We start from the raw sequence: 14,833 nt of genomic DNA on the forward strand, positions 1-14,833 counted from the left end.
GATAATCCCTGCTCTCTGCCCTATGCTGCTTTCCTTCAGGATTTGCTTATTTTCTTTAGAGAAAATTTTAAAAAAGATACAAAGAAGTAATGAAAAATGTGTCTATATTCCCCACTACTCAGAATTAAAAAATTTTTCTATATTAGCTTTCTTATAAAACAAAGTCCCTTTAAACCACCACCCTTAGTCTTATTCCATTCCACTCTGAGGGAGTTGGTGGACATCTTTTCAAACTTTAACACCCACCTCCCCCTGCCCCCCCGCCCCCCGCCAAAGGAATGAATAGGTAATTGTTATCTGTGAGCATATATTTAAAAAAGGATTGTATGCCTTGTTTTTATATCTTTATTTTTCACTCAACATGTTTTTGAAATCCATGCTGTTCTAGATATGGTTTCTTTCTTTTAAAACTGCCTCTATAATATCCTATTGTATGACTATAACACATTTTATCTATACCCACTTCTAGTTATCCAGACAATCTGAATATTCAGATTATTTCCAATAGTTTGCTATTACAATGCTGCCTGATACATACTTTTATTAATCTCATCAATCAAAGCTGACATAAAATCATTTCATATATGTGCATTACCATAGGTCATTTTAGATCAGTGCTATATCACTTGGTTTACTTGGGAACACTGACTATTTATAATGTGATCTATTAGAAAAACATTTTATTTTAAATCCTCATCTGAGGATATTTTTTCATTCACTTTTTAGAGTGGAAGGGGGAGGGGGAGAGGAAGAGGGAAAGGGAGAGGGAGGGAGGGAGGGAGGGAGGGAGAGAGAAACCCCGATGTGAGGCACATTGATTGGCTGCCTCCCGCAAACATCCTAACCAGGGCCAGGAACCTGCAACCCCTGCAACTGAGGTATGTGCCCTTGACCGGAATCGAACCCGGGACCCTTCAGTCCGCAGGCCAATGCTCCTTCCACTGAGCCAAACCGCCTAGGGCAGAAAAACATTTTAGAATCTCAAACAGGTAATAGGTTTCTAATGCTTAGAGGTGTGTAATCAAGTGTGAAGAGGAAAAGAATGGGCATTATCTCTGATCTTGGACAAGGTTTTAAACTTCCTATATCTGTTTACTCTTCTGTCAAAAGGGGAACAGTAAGGCCTGTTTTATGATCTGAGTGGTATGATAAAAATAAAATTACGAACTAGGAATACCTTGCAAAGGCAAAAATCACTATATGTGGAAGAGAGGGAGCATTGTTAACCCTTTTCGGTCCAACCTCCAGGCTGACTCGACAGACCAGGCGCTAGGAGCAGGTCCAATGTCGAGCAATAAGAACATTAAAAAGTTCAACATCCAATCCCGTCAATTAATTTGGACCAGATTGTCTGAATTCCAAAAATAACATTGGACTGCAAAGGGTTAAAACAGATCCAAGTAAAAAGGGTAACATATATTTGAAATTCAAAAGCAGTGTAACATTGTAACACTAGGAACATATTCACAACATTTTTTGGGCTGTATAATGACCAACATGTGAAAATGGAAAATTTGGCTGGTTTAACCACACATTTATCATTGGCGTACTATATTCCATGCCCATTCAAGAATATCTAGGGATACTGACTGCTAATATCAATGCCATGACACACACAGTGTGATGGGGCAGAATGCCATGTTCTTCTCTGATTAAGCAAAACAAACCTCAACTTCTGATCCCATCTCCCCCAACACTGCCCGTTTCTTCGCACAACCTTCTTGAAAGAACAGTCAACAATTGCCCCTTACTTCACAGTCTTTTCTCAAACCACACTATTTCTCTTCCAAGTCTGTTCCTGTCAAGATCAACAATGAGTGCCATGATGCTAATTCCAATGTCTCTTCTCATTAATTGATGTAGTGGCCACTCTTTCCCTCATGAAATATTTTCTTCTCTTGTATTATATGAAACCTTACTATTTCATCAGGTACTCTGTTCAAATTCTTTGTGGTAACTTTGCCTTTGCTTAATCTTAGGATGACAGAATTCAAGGGTCAGGTCCTGGGTGATCATCTCTGTACCTACAACCCTCTCCATAGATGATTTTATACAGTGCTCTCTTCAAATGCCTGTGCAACAAGGGCGCAATGCGTTCAGGAGGAGTACCTCAATGAGGGTACTGTGAAAGGAGGGTGCATGAGATAAAGGGTGACAGTAAAGTTAAGGCCAGAATTATACACCAGGATAAAGAGCTCGGATTTTATCCAAGAGTCTATGGAAAACCATAGAATTTTTGATCAGACAAAGAAGATATGACTTAAGTTTTAGAAATAAAACTCTTACAGCAATGTGAACTCCCAAATTTCTGAGGACTCTATTAAAAACAAATGAAAACAAAACACATGTAGCATAAATAACCATCTATTTGAGTAGTTTCTATTAATCTATCAGCATAATTTTTTCTGTACATTACCTCCATAAAATGTAATTTTCTACTTAATCATATCAATAAAAATTTAATGTTTGTTTGAATGTTTGCCTACTAAACATACCTGGATAATACACCTTTTTCCCATCAGTCTTGTATACAACCATTGTGATAAATTCTCGATTATTTGCAAAATCATCCTAAAAGCACAAAGAATCCAATATGGTTAAGGAAATGGGCTCAAATGCTCTTAATGGGGGGGGGGGGGGACCTCTAATTTTAAAAGAATTTATTTCAGCTACTTTGTGCGATTAAAATAATTATTTTTCTGGATTAAATTGTCATTCCAATAGACTGACCATATTGTATGAAAAAAATGTATTAAAAGACTCTAAAGCTATTAAAATATGGTTACCCTTTACAGAATCAGGCCTAATGATTCAAATTTCCAACTCCCCCTATAACACATTTTAATTTAATATTTTAAAGACCCAAAGCATATATAATCAACATGAAAATCCTAACTAACAGCATAAACTCCCTCATGTTTTTCTTCAGAGATGATTTTTTTAAAAGATACATTTTTATTGATTTCAGAGAGAGGGAGAGAGAAACATCAACGATGAGAGAGAACCACTGATCAGCTGATTCCTGCACACCTCCTACAGGGGATCGAGCTGCAACCCGGGCATGTGCCCTTGACCGGAATCAAACCTGGGACCTTTCAGTCAGCAGGCTGACACTCTATCCACTGAGCCAAATCAGCTAGGGCTCTTCAGAGATGATCTTTGAATAAAACTTCTAAGAGTCTGATTACAAATGATAAATTTCCTTAGAGGAAAATATTCATTTATCTAAGAAAATACCATTTTCAAGCCACCCATATAAATAAAACAGGCTGATGATTAAATTACATATTTTGTTCACAATAGTCTAATTATTTTTAAAGGAGTTTCTATATGGAAAATCATAAGGGTATCAGTACCTTGTCTGTTATGTGTCTACTAAGCAAAACCCAAACTGCAGCGCCCCCTTGTGGACACTGCACCTCCAACTTGTACTGGGGATTGTTGGCCAGGCTATAGGCATCTTTCACAGGTCCTTGCTTAGCATCCCAAGTACTAAAAGATCAAGTCAACAAAGAAGGAAATAATGAAGTGTTGTGTTTCAGATATAATTAAGTTACTAGGTTTAGTTTTCACAGTTTCTGGCATGACTAAGAAGCATATATAAAGAAAATAACTATTACATGTTAGTCATTCTGGGGAATGACAAAGAGAGAATACTAGTCTTCCTAAATTAATCATTTTATTTTAAATAAAAAATGTGACGACTACTTTAAAGCATATTCTGAAATATGCAAAGAAGTTACCTGTGTATACATGTTGATTCTTTAAAAAGACCTGGATTCCAACTCAAATAAATCACATCATAATATTGGCAGAGATCATCCCATGAGATCCAAAATATTCCTAAAAATTAGATATCTTTATTAATCTAAAAATATCTTAATGATAAGTGACTTGTCAGTTAAACACATTTCACATTATTAAAGCATATTATTTAGAGATCAAATAGTATTAAAATTACAAAAAGATGTATTTACCATTGTCTATTTTTTGAGCTGTTCTAGGATCAAAGTTTAAATATTTTTGCAACTCTGGGGTCCAGTTTTTTACATCATTTTCACTATATCGTCCTTTCCAACGTAAATGACTCCAGGGATTTTTCAACTGGATAAATCGCAGCCCCTATTAAAAAGAAACCAAAAAACAAAACAAAACCAGGAGATAACATAAAGTTGCAAAACAGTTTTTACCATATTTTCATAAATTGTATCATTCTCTAAGGGAGGATGCATTTTGAATACGTATCAATTTTCTTCAAATAAATTTGAAATTAATATTCTTTAACACTTTCACACGTCACACATCTGATCAAGAACTGCAATTGGCTACCTATCCCTAGAGCTATGCAGTTCATATGGTAGTGACTACTTAAAATGAAATTAAACAGAATTTAAAAATCAGTTCCTAGTCACACTAGCCACATTTTAAGTATTCAAGAACCACATGTAGCTAGTAGCTAAAGAATGGCACAGCACAGAGAACATTTTCATTGCAGGCAGTGCTGCCTTAGAGCATCAAGTATTTCCTGTTCTTTCAGAGCCTACTCTACACTGGCCCCACCATTTTCATACCCCACATATCTTTGTCTAGTCTAGTCTTTCCTCTCAGAATCCCATAAATAATTCTTATTCAATTTCACCTCTAAAGGCATTTGTTCATGTCGTTTCCATTTCCTGGAAGGCCCTCTCTGATCCCTTTGAACTCTTTCCTTTCAGATCCTCTTTAGCTTCTTCCTCTACTGATTATCTCTGTGAAGACCGAAGCAGTGAAGAAAAGAGTGAAGAAACCTGTCACCAGGCCACAGCTTACTCCATCTACACATGTTCTAAAGAGCCTCAATCTTTACAGAATAACTGCCATGCAGAATTGATACTGTGTGATTTTTAACTTTAAAAGGCTGTTATTTGAAATTCTTATTTTACTGGCAGTCAGGGATTTTGAAATGCTTTATTTTCAAGTCAGACCAGAGGTGCCTATTATTCTCATAATCATGTTATTTGTTTAGTTTCCTTTGATCATTCATAACAAATAGTTTTATTATTCAAAGTAAATTATATCTCAGAAATTTTCCTCAAACTCAAACTTACTTTCATATTGCCTGCTTCATTATCTAAAATTTAAATCTTGTGCCACTACCTCAATATTGGTCACCTATACCTACCTCAAAAAATGTTCTAACAATAATATATATACACATATTAATAGCGACTTTTATTCCCAATATTTTGCTTGTGTTTGTTTTAGAATGTAATTTGCCATAAACAAACCTCTCAGTTTATCCAATTCATATAAAATCTTATTTTTTTTCTTTAAGTAGTCAATTTTTATGTCATGTTTAAAGGAAGACAGTTCTACAAAAACTGGCTGATTTAGAAAGCCTTGAAACTATAAATTTTTAAATGTTGTAGCCTTCATAATTCATGTAATTCCACAGGCCACTAAGAAAATCAGTTTTTTTATATATATATATATATTTTATTGATTTTTTACAGAGAAGAAGGGAGAGGGAAAGGAGAGTTAGAAACATCGATGAGAGAGAAACATCGATCAGCTGCCTCCTGCACACTCCCCACTGGGTATGTGCCCGCAACCAAGGTACATGCCCTTGACCGAAATCGAACCCGGGACCCTTGAGTCTGCAGGCTGATGCTCTATCCACTGAGCCAAACCGGCCAGGGCAAAAATCAGTCTTATTAATACACAGTGGTTATTGTTGATTGATCACTGATTCTTTCTATAAATTTAAGCAGGGGAAATTGAAAGACACTGTTAGCTAAACCTCCCAGTGACTAGACAGCTTAGGTACCAAGTCATTAGGGAAAAAAAATCCTTCCTTAAAAATCTTTGTATTTTCTAATCTATAGGACAGATCCATTTTTCAGTTAAAAATAATCAATAATCTGAAAAATAATGAAGTCAACCATTTCAACACCTGAACACAGAGAAAGGGTCTGAGAGGTCTGAAAGCATACAATGGCTACCAGGAAGAGAAAGAAACACTTGCAAACCCACTGGCATGTTTCTTCATCACAGGTACCTTATTTTTGGTGTCCTTTCTCAAGTATGTACCGAATGTCTACTATGCTCTAGAGCAGCGGTCGCCAACCTTTCGGACCTCACGGACCACCGGTTGGCGACTGCTGCTCTAGAGTCTAACACTGATTGACGCCAACACCAATGTGCTGCCCAAAACCTTGGGGGCGTGTATTCACCTCAACTCTTCTACTTGCATGGAAAAGAGGAAGAGGCATATAGTATTTCTGCTGTCACCAATATCTATGTTGTCACTGTCATTACATTTCCCATCTTTTTATAATTCCCAAAGACAGATCAAGTTGTTTAATGTAATAGGTGAAACGCTTTTAAAACTTTGCCTAAACCTTGATTTGTCAGTATTCTAAAGTCCAATATATTATTTGGGATCCTTGTAATGTCTTATTAACAAACAAGAAAAATAGAAAAATATTTAAGGTAAAACCTTGAACTCTCTAATATCCAAAACAGCATATGCATGTGTGGGAACCAGACCCCACTTTTCTCCTTCAGCTTCAGTCATCATTCCAGTTGATGCAGTGATGAGGACATCCCCTTTGTGAAACCTGGAATCACCCCAATAGACAAAGATTAAAGGAAAAACATTTATAATCTCAGATCACATCATCTTTCCTTTTGTCTAATGGTTCCCATGAAAATTTCCACAAATTTAAAATCTTTTAAAAAATAAGCTAATCCCAACACCCCCTGAAGGACTTTAACAAGAATTATACTTCCATTTCACAGCCTAATTTATGTGAGATAAATTATCACATCCCCTACCCAGTTTTAGACAACTTAATTCTCAGGTAGAAAGCTATCAATGAAGGAAAGAAACAAATGCTAAATTTTCAAATGATTTACAAATAAAGAAGACATAAAATGCCAAATGCACTTCCTCCAAAGTAATATTCATTATCAAATCATTGAGTTTTTTAGTTTCACTAATGAATGTGTATTATTTATAGATAGTTTTCCAGTCCCTATATGTTACCAATGCGTTTTGAAGTAAAGGGGGCTGTATCTATCCGCTGCCCTAGATTCTATGAAATGAACTGAAGAGCAACAGCCACTCCCTCCCCTACATATCATTTAAGGCTTCAGTTAACTTCCTCTCAATGTTCTCAGACTTCTCTTTTCCCACCTTCCCTCAAATTGGTAAGTATTAAGGAAGTAAAAATTTTTCCCATATTAAGATATTCCAGATTCAAATGTTTTAGACTATCTATAACCCGGGTTAACTGTATATCTATCAGTGAGGATAATTGAGGGCTGGTTGTAGCAAGTACGTAAGTGAAGTCAACTAAAAACACAATTTCCCTAATAATGGAAAATGGCAGTCTCTGTAATATCTATTCTAAATAAGGTATGAAGTTTCAAAACAACCTTTTACTATGAAGAGAGAGAGAGCGAGCGAGAGAGAGAAATGTTTACCTTTGATAAAGCATTCGGAAAGAATTATCCTTACTGAAAGTCTGGCTATCTGAATGCATAGCAATCCTTTCTGGTATCCACCCAGTCAGTGCATGAAGATCAATATTCTGCAACATTAAACACATTTCAGGACTGTCAACCTTTTTTTCAAGCTCTAAATACATCCCCAGGGTAGTTGTTAAATCTCACTGATTTGATATAATGATTTTGACAGAAAAAAAAACATTAACTTCTGGTTTATTCCTATCAGTAATAAACTTCTTATAACTCATATTCCTACCTGGATTTAAGCACAAGCTTATAATCTTTTTCCTAAAATCTTTATTGCTTTCCCTTAATAAATATGAAAACCTCAAACACATAACAGAAAAAAAACTGCTTTAATAATGATGATAGTCAATTACCATTTAATGAGTTCTTACAATAGCATAGTTACTTTTCTAATGTTTTACATATATTCTCATTCTCTAAGTTGCATTGGGTAGATTACCAGGCAATGAATTAGATAGATAAACTAAGAATATTTGAAGAATAGGGCAATTGAGCATGTAGGTGGGGAAGAAATTTTAATGTACTATTGCATTTACCTATGACCTATACATTCTTTGACTAGCATTATAAGCACCAGAAGAATGAAGGAGGCTGGGTAGTAAGGCAACAAAATTATCCAGGTACCATGATGAGTGATACGCACATATTTTATCATTTAATCTTTACAACTCTGAGAGTTGGGCATTATTCAAGTGGGAAAGAGGCTAGGAAAGGTTAAATACATTTTCTAAACCTATGATTAGTGTTATAGTTGAAAGTCATGCTAATCTAATTTCTGGTGTAAGCCCAGTAATTTACCTCATAGAATTAAAGGACATTGGCACATACCTCGATTTTACAGGTTAAGGTTGGGAAAAACTAACAAACAAAAACTCCCTGAATCTGAGTTTACAAATCACAAAAATATATAGAACCATGACAATATGACACACTCCTTTGATCTGAAGAGGCTTTTTGGAAATGTACACTGTATTAAATTGCTCCTAGATCCCAACATAATAGCAGACACCTACATTTTAGGCTTTCCTAAACATTGAATCTATTCAGCAGTCCCTTGAATACCATTTTATTATACTGTTGATGAGATGCTGTAGGAACTTCTCGTTTATATAAATTAGACTATAGTAAAATGGGTATTGTTATATGTCATTTTGCTTAAAGTTGTAGAACCTATGTAAGACATTAAGTGGGGACTTACTGTACAATGTGTTAACCTTATAAAAGAAAACAGATACTCCCATAGTAAAGTGACTGATCAACATGATTCAGAGGTTATCTGTTTTCACTTCCTTTAAACAACATAGCATCTATAATCATTCAAATTTAAAATAGTCATATAAGATAATGTAAGTCTGTATTTGGATCATCATATTACTTACTGAATTGGATCCTGGGAAATCATATCCTCCCATGACTTTCATATATGCTTTTTCAATGAGAGAAACCCATAATTCACTTTTGTTGTTAGAATAAGAACAGAGCAATTCTCCCTTATGATCAACAGGTAATTGGTCATCAATTATCACCTGGGGAAAGATAACAGTACTTTCCTTAGTTGGTATAAAGTATCTTAAAATCTTTTCTATTAAAAAAAAAGCAGCTTTCATACTGATAAAGTAAAAAGCATGGTATACCTATTATTAAAGGTAATGACAGTTTCCTATTTCTAGAATCTGATCAATTTAAAAATGTTATACGGCCCTGCCCGGCTTGGCTCAGTGGATAGAGCAGGGGTGGGCAAACTTTTGACTCGAGGGCCACAATGGGTTCTTAAACTGGACCGGAGGGCCGGAACAAAAGCATGGATGGAGTGTTTGTGTGAACTAATATAAATTCAAAGTAAACATCATTACATAAAAGGGTACGGTCTTTTTTTTTTTTTTTTTAGTTTTATTCATTTCAAACGGGCCGGATCCAGCCCGCGGGCTGTAGTTTGCCCACGGCTGGGATAGAGCATCAGCCTGCGGATTGAAGGGTCCCAGGTTCGATTCTGGCCAAGGGCACATGCCTGGGTTGCAGGCTTGATCCCCAGTGGGGGGCGTACAGGAGGCAGCCAATCAATGATTCTCTCTCATCATTGATGTTTCTATCTCTCTCCTCCCTTCCTCTCTGAAATCAATAAAGAAATATATTTAAAAAAATAAATAAAAATGTTATATGATGTTTTAATTCAAGTTCACATTAATCTCCCTGTGAGATAATAACCTTTAGCTAATTAGATGCTAAATACTATGAATCTACCATCAAAATTATTAGGGATTCTAGAAATGTACACTGTATCTAAAATAATTACTTTTTGGAACTTTCTATAAATTTCCCAAAACCATTAAAAAAAACCCAACTTTATTCTTGTCATGATTTTTATTTTTTTTTAATTATTAACATTTGTTACTGATAGCAGTATGCATATCAGATTCAAAGTCAATGAAATGTTAAAATGCTTACATGTTTTTAAAATGTTTATATAAGTAATATTTCTTAATGATCCTATTCAATATTTAAAGGTAGGGAAGGGGGAGGGAGAAGGAGAGGGAGAGGGAGGGAGGGGGAGAGAGAGAGAGAGAGAGAAAGAGAAAGAGAGAGAGAGAGGAGAAGAGAAGAGAAGACATAGGAGTGGACAGACACATTATTCACCTTTCTTGGGACACCATTGAGGTGAAGTTTTACCATATACTTTCCACATGGATTATACTCTGGCTCACCATCCTTATTCTGAGGGTAAATTATGCTTTTGTAAAGAAAATAAATATTGAAATACCAACATTAATATTCAACGTAACTACTATGCAGAATATTATAGACATGTGCTACTACTATCTTGGCAATTTGATAAAAATAAACATGAGAATATTTTTCTATAGTAGGCCTAGAAAAAAAGTTCACCCTAATCAAAGTGCTTTTTTTAATGTAAATAAATGAATAAAGTATATTATGAGATCATACAGCAGGGCATAAATTTCAAAATATTCATGAAAATGCTCAGTGTTAAATTATATACTCTAATAAATTTTCTATTAAGAGGACATATTTTAAGCCAAATAAAATAATCTACTATTGACCCCAAGAAGTAAAGAGCATTTCAATTAACCACAACTAAGGCAACAAACTACAACTCTGACAGAGATAAAATTAAAACAACACTGATAAAAGTTATACAAAATTATCCAGTAAGATACTTGTAAAAACAATCAGTATCAATTTTCTTTCACACATTATTTATATGTATGATGTTTATCCAAGATGGCAAATAGCTTGAAACTAAAGTCTGTATTTAATTCACCTTTATACTTTCAGGATTTAACACACAAAAACCACTTAGGAAAAGTTGTATTGAAAAAATTCTGAAGTTTAATTTTTATAATAAATAATTTTAAGCAAATAAAACTTAAAAAAATACCCCCCCACAATTTCAGTAACATTTCTGTACATTCTAAAGCTGTTCCAATCAAAAGAAATGTTATTTCATATTACATATATTTTATATTAAATGTTAAAGAGTAATTTTAATTTATTTCACTTAACATCTCCAAAATATTATAATTTTACAATATAAAAATTTAAAATATTTTGCCTATTTCATATATTTTTGTGTGCTAAGTTTTCAAAATCTGATTCATTTTACTGTACATTCACAGCCCATCTCAATTCAGACTAGCTATTTTAAGTATTCAATATCCACATGTGGCTAGTGGCTATCATACAGTACAACCCTATATAAAAAAAGCCTAACATACTAAGTATCCGGTCATCCATTCAACTAATCAAAGTGTAATATGCTAAGTATATGCTAAGGCTGCTCAACTGCTTACTATGACGTGCACTGACCACTAGGGGGCAGACAGTCGACTGGCTGACCAGTCGTTATGATGTACACTGACCACCAGGGGGGCAGATGCTTCAACCGGTAGGTTAGCTTGCTGCTGGGGTCCAGCTGATCGGGACTGAGCTAGACGAGATGGGCCGGACACGCCCTGGAGCCCTCCTGCTGTCCCTCCCCAGCTGGCCAACCTCCCGCATCCCTCTCTGGCCCTGATCATGCACCAGTGGAGTCCCTCAGCCTGGCCTGTGCCCTCATGCAATCCGGGCTGAGGGACCTGGACTGCGAGTGAAATTATAAACATGACTTAATTTTACTTTGATCAATTTCATTTATTTCAAGACATATTTATTCTTCATATATTAACTACAGGCACATACATTCTTATACTGTTTTAGCAAACTTGTTCACATTCACAAATCATCTGCTTAATACATAAAGGCCATAATATTCTGAGTGATACACTCTCTTTACTTTCTAAGCCAAAAAGGTCTACGCTTTAAATTTCTATTTAAGACAATTACATGAAAAGGGCTAAAGGAACAAATATAAATTTTTACCTGGTAATCAACTTCTTATTAAATCGTCTTTCATAAGCTGCACTAATAGCCAGTGATGCGACAAAGGAACAATCTGATACTATTGTCTGTTAAGAAGAATTAGTATATTTCATTCATTCATGTATCAACATTTCCACAATATTTAAGCATTGCATCTAGCACCTGACTTTTTATACTAAATATCTTTACTGCTTGAGTAGGAAATAAATAGAAATGCCATACTGCCAACTCAAATTTTGTTCAAATAAATCCTTGAAAAACCAAATAAACTATTTCAATGAATTTAGAATAATTAAATATGGATGATGCATTCCTTGCATAAATAAAGGCATGCCCACTGTTTTTCTTTCTACAATGTTACTTTATTTTTAAATTGTATTGGGGTGACACTGGTTAATAAAATTATATAGATTTCAGGGGTACAATTCTGCAATACATCACCTGTATATTGTATTGTGTGTTCAATACCCCAAGCTAAGTCTCCTTCCATCACCATCTATACCCCCTTTACTCTCTCCAACTTTCCCCAATCCCCTTTCCCTCTCGTAATCACCATACTGTTGTCTATGTCTGTTGTGTTGTGTGTGTGTGTTTTCTTAATCCCTTTACCATTTTTACCAAGTGAATCATACTTTTGATGTGGACAAAAAATTAAAGGCATTTAAAAAGTTGGTTTATGATCTCTAAAGATGAATCCTATATAATAAAAGGCTAATGTGCGAATTGTCCCCTCGGGAGTTTGATTGTTTGCTATGACATGCACTGACCACCAGCGGGCAGCGCAGAACGAAGGAAGGCCCTGATTGGCCCTGATTGCCAGTCAGGCCTAGGGACCCTACCCATGCACGAATTTCGTGCACCGGACCTCTAGTATGTATATAAAAGATTCTTGAATCATAGTATTTCAGGATCATTATTTTATACTAATGTGGAAGACGCCTGTGATTTCATTGCAAAACTTAAAGTTTGCAATAAAGCCATATTGTTGTTTCAATATTAAAGTGTTTTAAATAAGCCCAATTTCTATCTTTTCTATTATCTTATCAACGGTAAAATTCATTTTCTCAACTTTCTCATCTGCAAGCATGTGTCCATAAATAGGGTCTATATAAAACTCTGTGACTGCTCAAAATAGTTATTCACACTTTTATTATCTCAGTATGTCTAAATCAAAGTGTGCAGAATAATTTTTCCAAATATACTCATGCATCTGAATATGTAATAAAAACTTAAGAAAAAAGTCAAATCTATATCCAAATTACTTTAAAATGCTAGCTTTCATATAAAATTATACAAAACATATACCTGTTTTATGCTGAAACTGGACACAGTATAAATCATTGTAGGATTGTTGCTGAGGTCTTCTGGGCGTACCCATTTGGAAAACATAGCTTTTTGTTTAGGTGATAATGGTAGCTTGCCCAATCTATCACTGAGATAATAATAAAAATTAAAAAACAACAATAATAAAATTAATCTTAAACAATGATTCAAAACCAAAATTAAAATTTCCTAATTTTTTTTGTATAGTGCTCCTAGCTATATTTAGATCATCCTAAAATAATTCTCTGGTTAAATCGGGCTCTTTACACTTAACCATGAATCCAGTCAATCTGATCATCCGCCCCTATTAAAACAAAACAAAACAAAACAAAACAAAACACAGATACCTGCAAACAGAAGTGCAATTTAAATGCATTTATGCTTATTTTAAAGATATGGTTATATTCAATAAATTCAGTTTTGATAAAATGAAGCCACTAACAACAATATAATCTGATTCATTAAAAACGACCCAGGAAACTACAGATCTTTTGGGTCTTGACAAACTCTTTTCTGCAAGGCTAACAATGAGAGTATCTAATTACTGAATAATAACCATATGCCAGGCATTATGCTAAAGTACTTTACATACATTACTCATTGAATCCTCAAAAACAATTCTATTACAGCAAGTATTTTTGGAAAAGGCTTAAAGTGATTAAACAACTTGCCCTGGCCAAACAGCTAAGAAATAGCAGAACTCGCTTTTTTTTTTTTTTTTAATGTTTTTATTTATTTCAGAGAGAGAGAGAGAGAGAGAGAGAGAGAGAGAGAGAGAGAGAAACATCAATGATGAGAGAAAATCATCGATGGGCTGCCTCCTAAACTGTCACCTCCTGGTTCATAGGTTGACACTCAACAACTGAGCCATACTGGCCAGGCCAGAACGGGTGCTTGAATTCAGGTCTCTGGTGCCAAATCCACCATTCTCCTCCATTACCCTCTATTCACCATGTGTTGGCAAAATATAGTGCATTATTTTTCTAAAATTGATGTAGAGTACTAAATAAAAATTATCTTTCCTCAAATCTCTTCTAGAGCAAGGGCAACAAATCTTTGGGTTTCAAAAGATTTCTTGGGCCCTAGCTGGTTTGGCTCAGTGAAGAGCGTCAGCCTGCAGACTGAAGGGTCCGGGTTCCATTCTAGTCAAGGGCACATGCCAAGGTTGTGGGCTTGATCCCCAGTGGGGGGTGTGCAGGAGGCAGCCGATCAATGATTCTCTGTCACCATTGATGTTTCTTTCTCTCTTCCTCTTTGAAATCAATACAAATATATTTTTTTTAAAAAAGAGTTCCAGCTGGCCTGCCAGTGAATGAGGCCAATAGTTAAGAGTACTGGCTGCAGCCCTAACAGGTTTGGCTGAGTGGATAGAGCATCGGCCTGTGGACTGACTGAAAGATCCCAGGTTCAATTCTGGTCAAGGGCATGTACCTTGGTTGTGGGCATATCCCCCAGTAGGAGGTATTATACTAGAGGCTCGGTGCACAAAAATTTGTGCACTCGGGGGGGAGGTCCCCTCAGCCCGGCCTGTGCCCTCTCGCAGTCTGGGACCCTTGGGGGATGTCCACCTGCTGGCTTAGGCCCGCTCCCTGGGGGATCAGGCCCAAGCTGGCAG

At 35.6% G+C, this 14,833-nt stretch overlaps 1 protein-coding gene across 14 annotated transcripts in view; it reads right to left on the bottom strand.

Moving 5' to 3' along the window:
- Positions 1–14,833, bottom strand: part of CAPN7 (calpain 7) — a 43,072-nt gene that overhangs the window by 12,661 nt on the left and 15,578 nt on the right. For 12 of the 14 annotated variants that reach the window (XM_023749505.1, XM_023749502.1, XM_023749504.1 and 9 more), the window contains exons 7-16: positions 13,201–13,327; positions 11,896–11,981; positions 10,153–10,246; positions 8,898–9,044; positions 7,468–7,574; positions 6,479–6,599; positions 3,978–4,122; positions 3,744–3,843; positions 3,357–3,492; positions 2,496–2,571 (exon numbers count right to left, since the gene is read on the bottom strand). In XM_023749505.1, coding sequence (XP_023605273.1) covers positions 2,496–2,571; positions 3,357–3,492; positions 3,744–3,843; positions 3,978–4,122; positions 6,479–6,599; positions 7,468–7,574; positions 8,898–9,044; positions 10,153–10,246; positions 11,896–11,981; positions 13,201–13,327 — 1,139 coding nt within the window. The remainder of the gene's footprint in view (positions 1–2,495; positions 2,572–3,356; positions 3,493–3,743; positions 3,844–3,977; positions 4,123–6,478; positions 6,600–7,467; positions 7,575–8,897; positions 9,045–10,152; positions 10,247–11,895; positions 11,982–13,200; positions 13,328–14,833) is intronic. The other 2 variants (XM_023749508.1, XM_023749509.1) reach the window with 2 other exon arrangements.

The sequence above is a fragment of the Myotis lucifugus genome, unplaced genomic scaffold, assembly GCF_000147115.1.
Source record: "Myotis lucifugus unplaced genomic scaffold, Myoluc2.0 scaffold_8, whole genome shotgun sequence".
NCBI lineage: Eukaryota > Metazoa > Chordata > Mammalia > Chiroptera > Vespertilionidae > Myotis > Myotis lucifugus.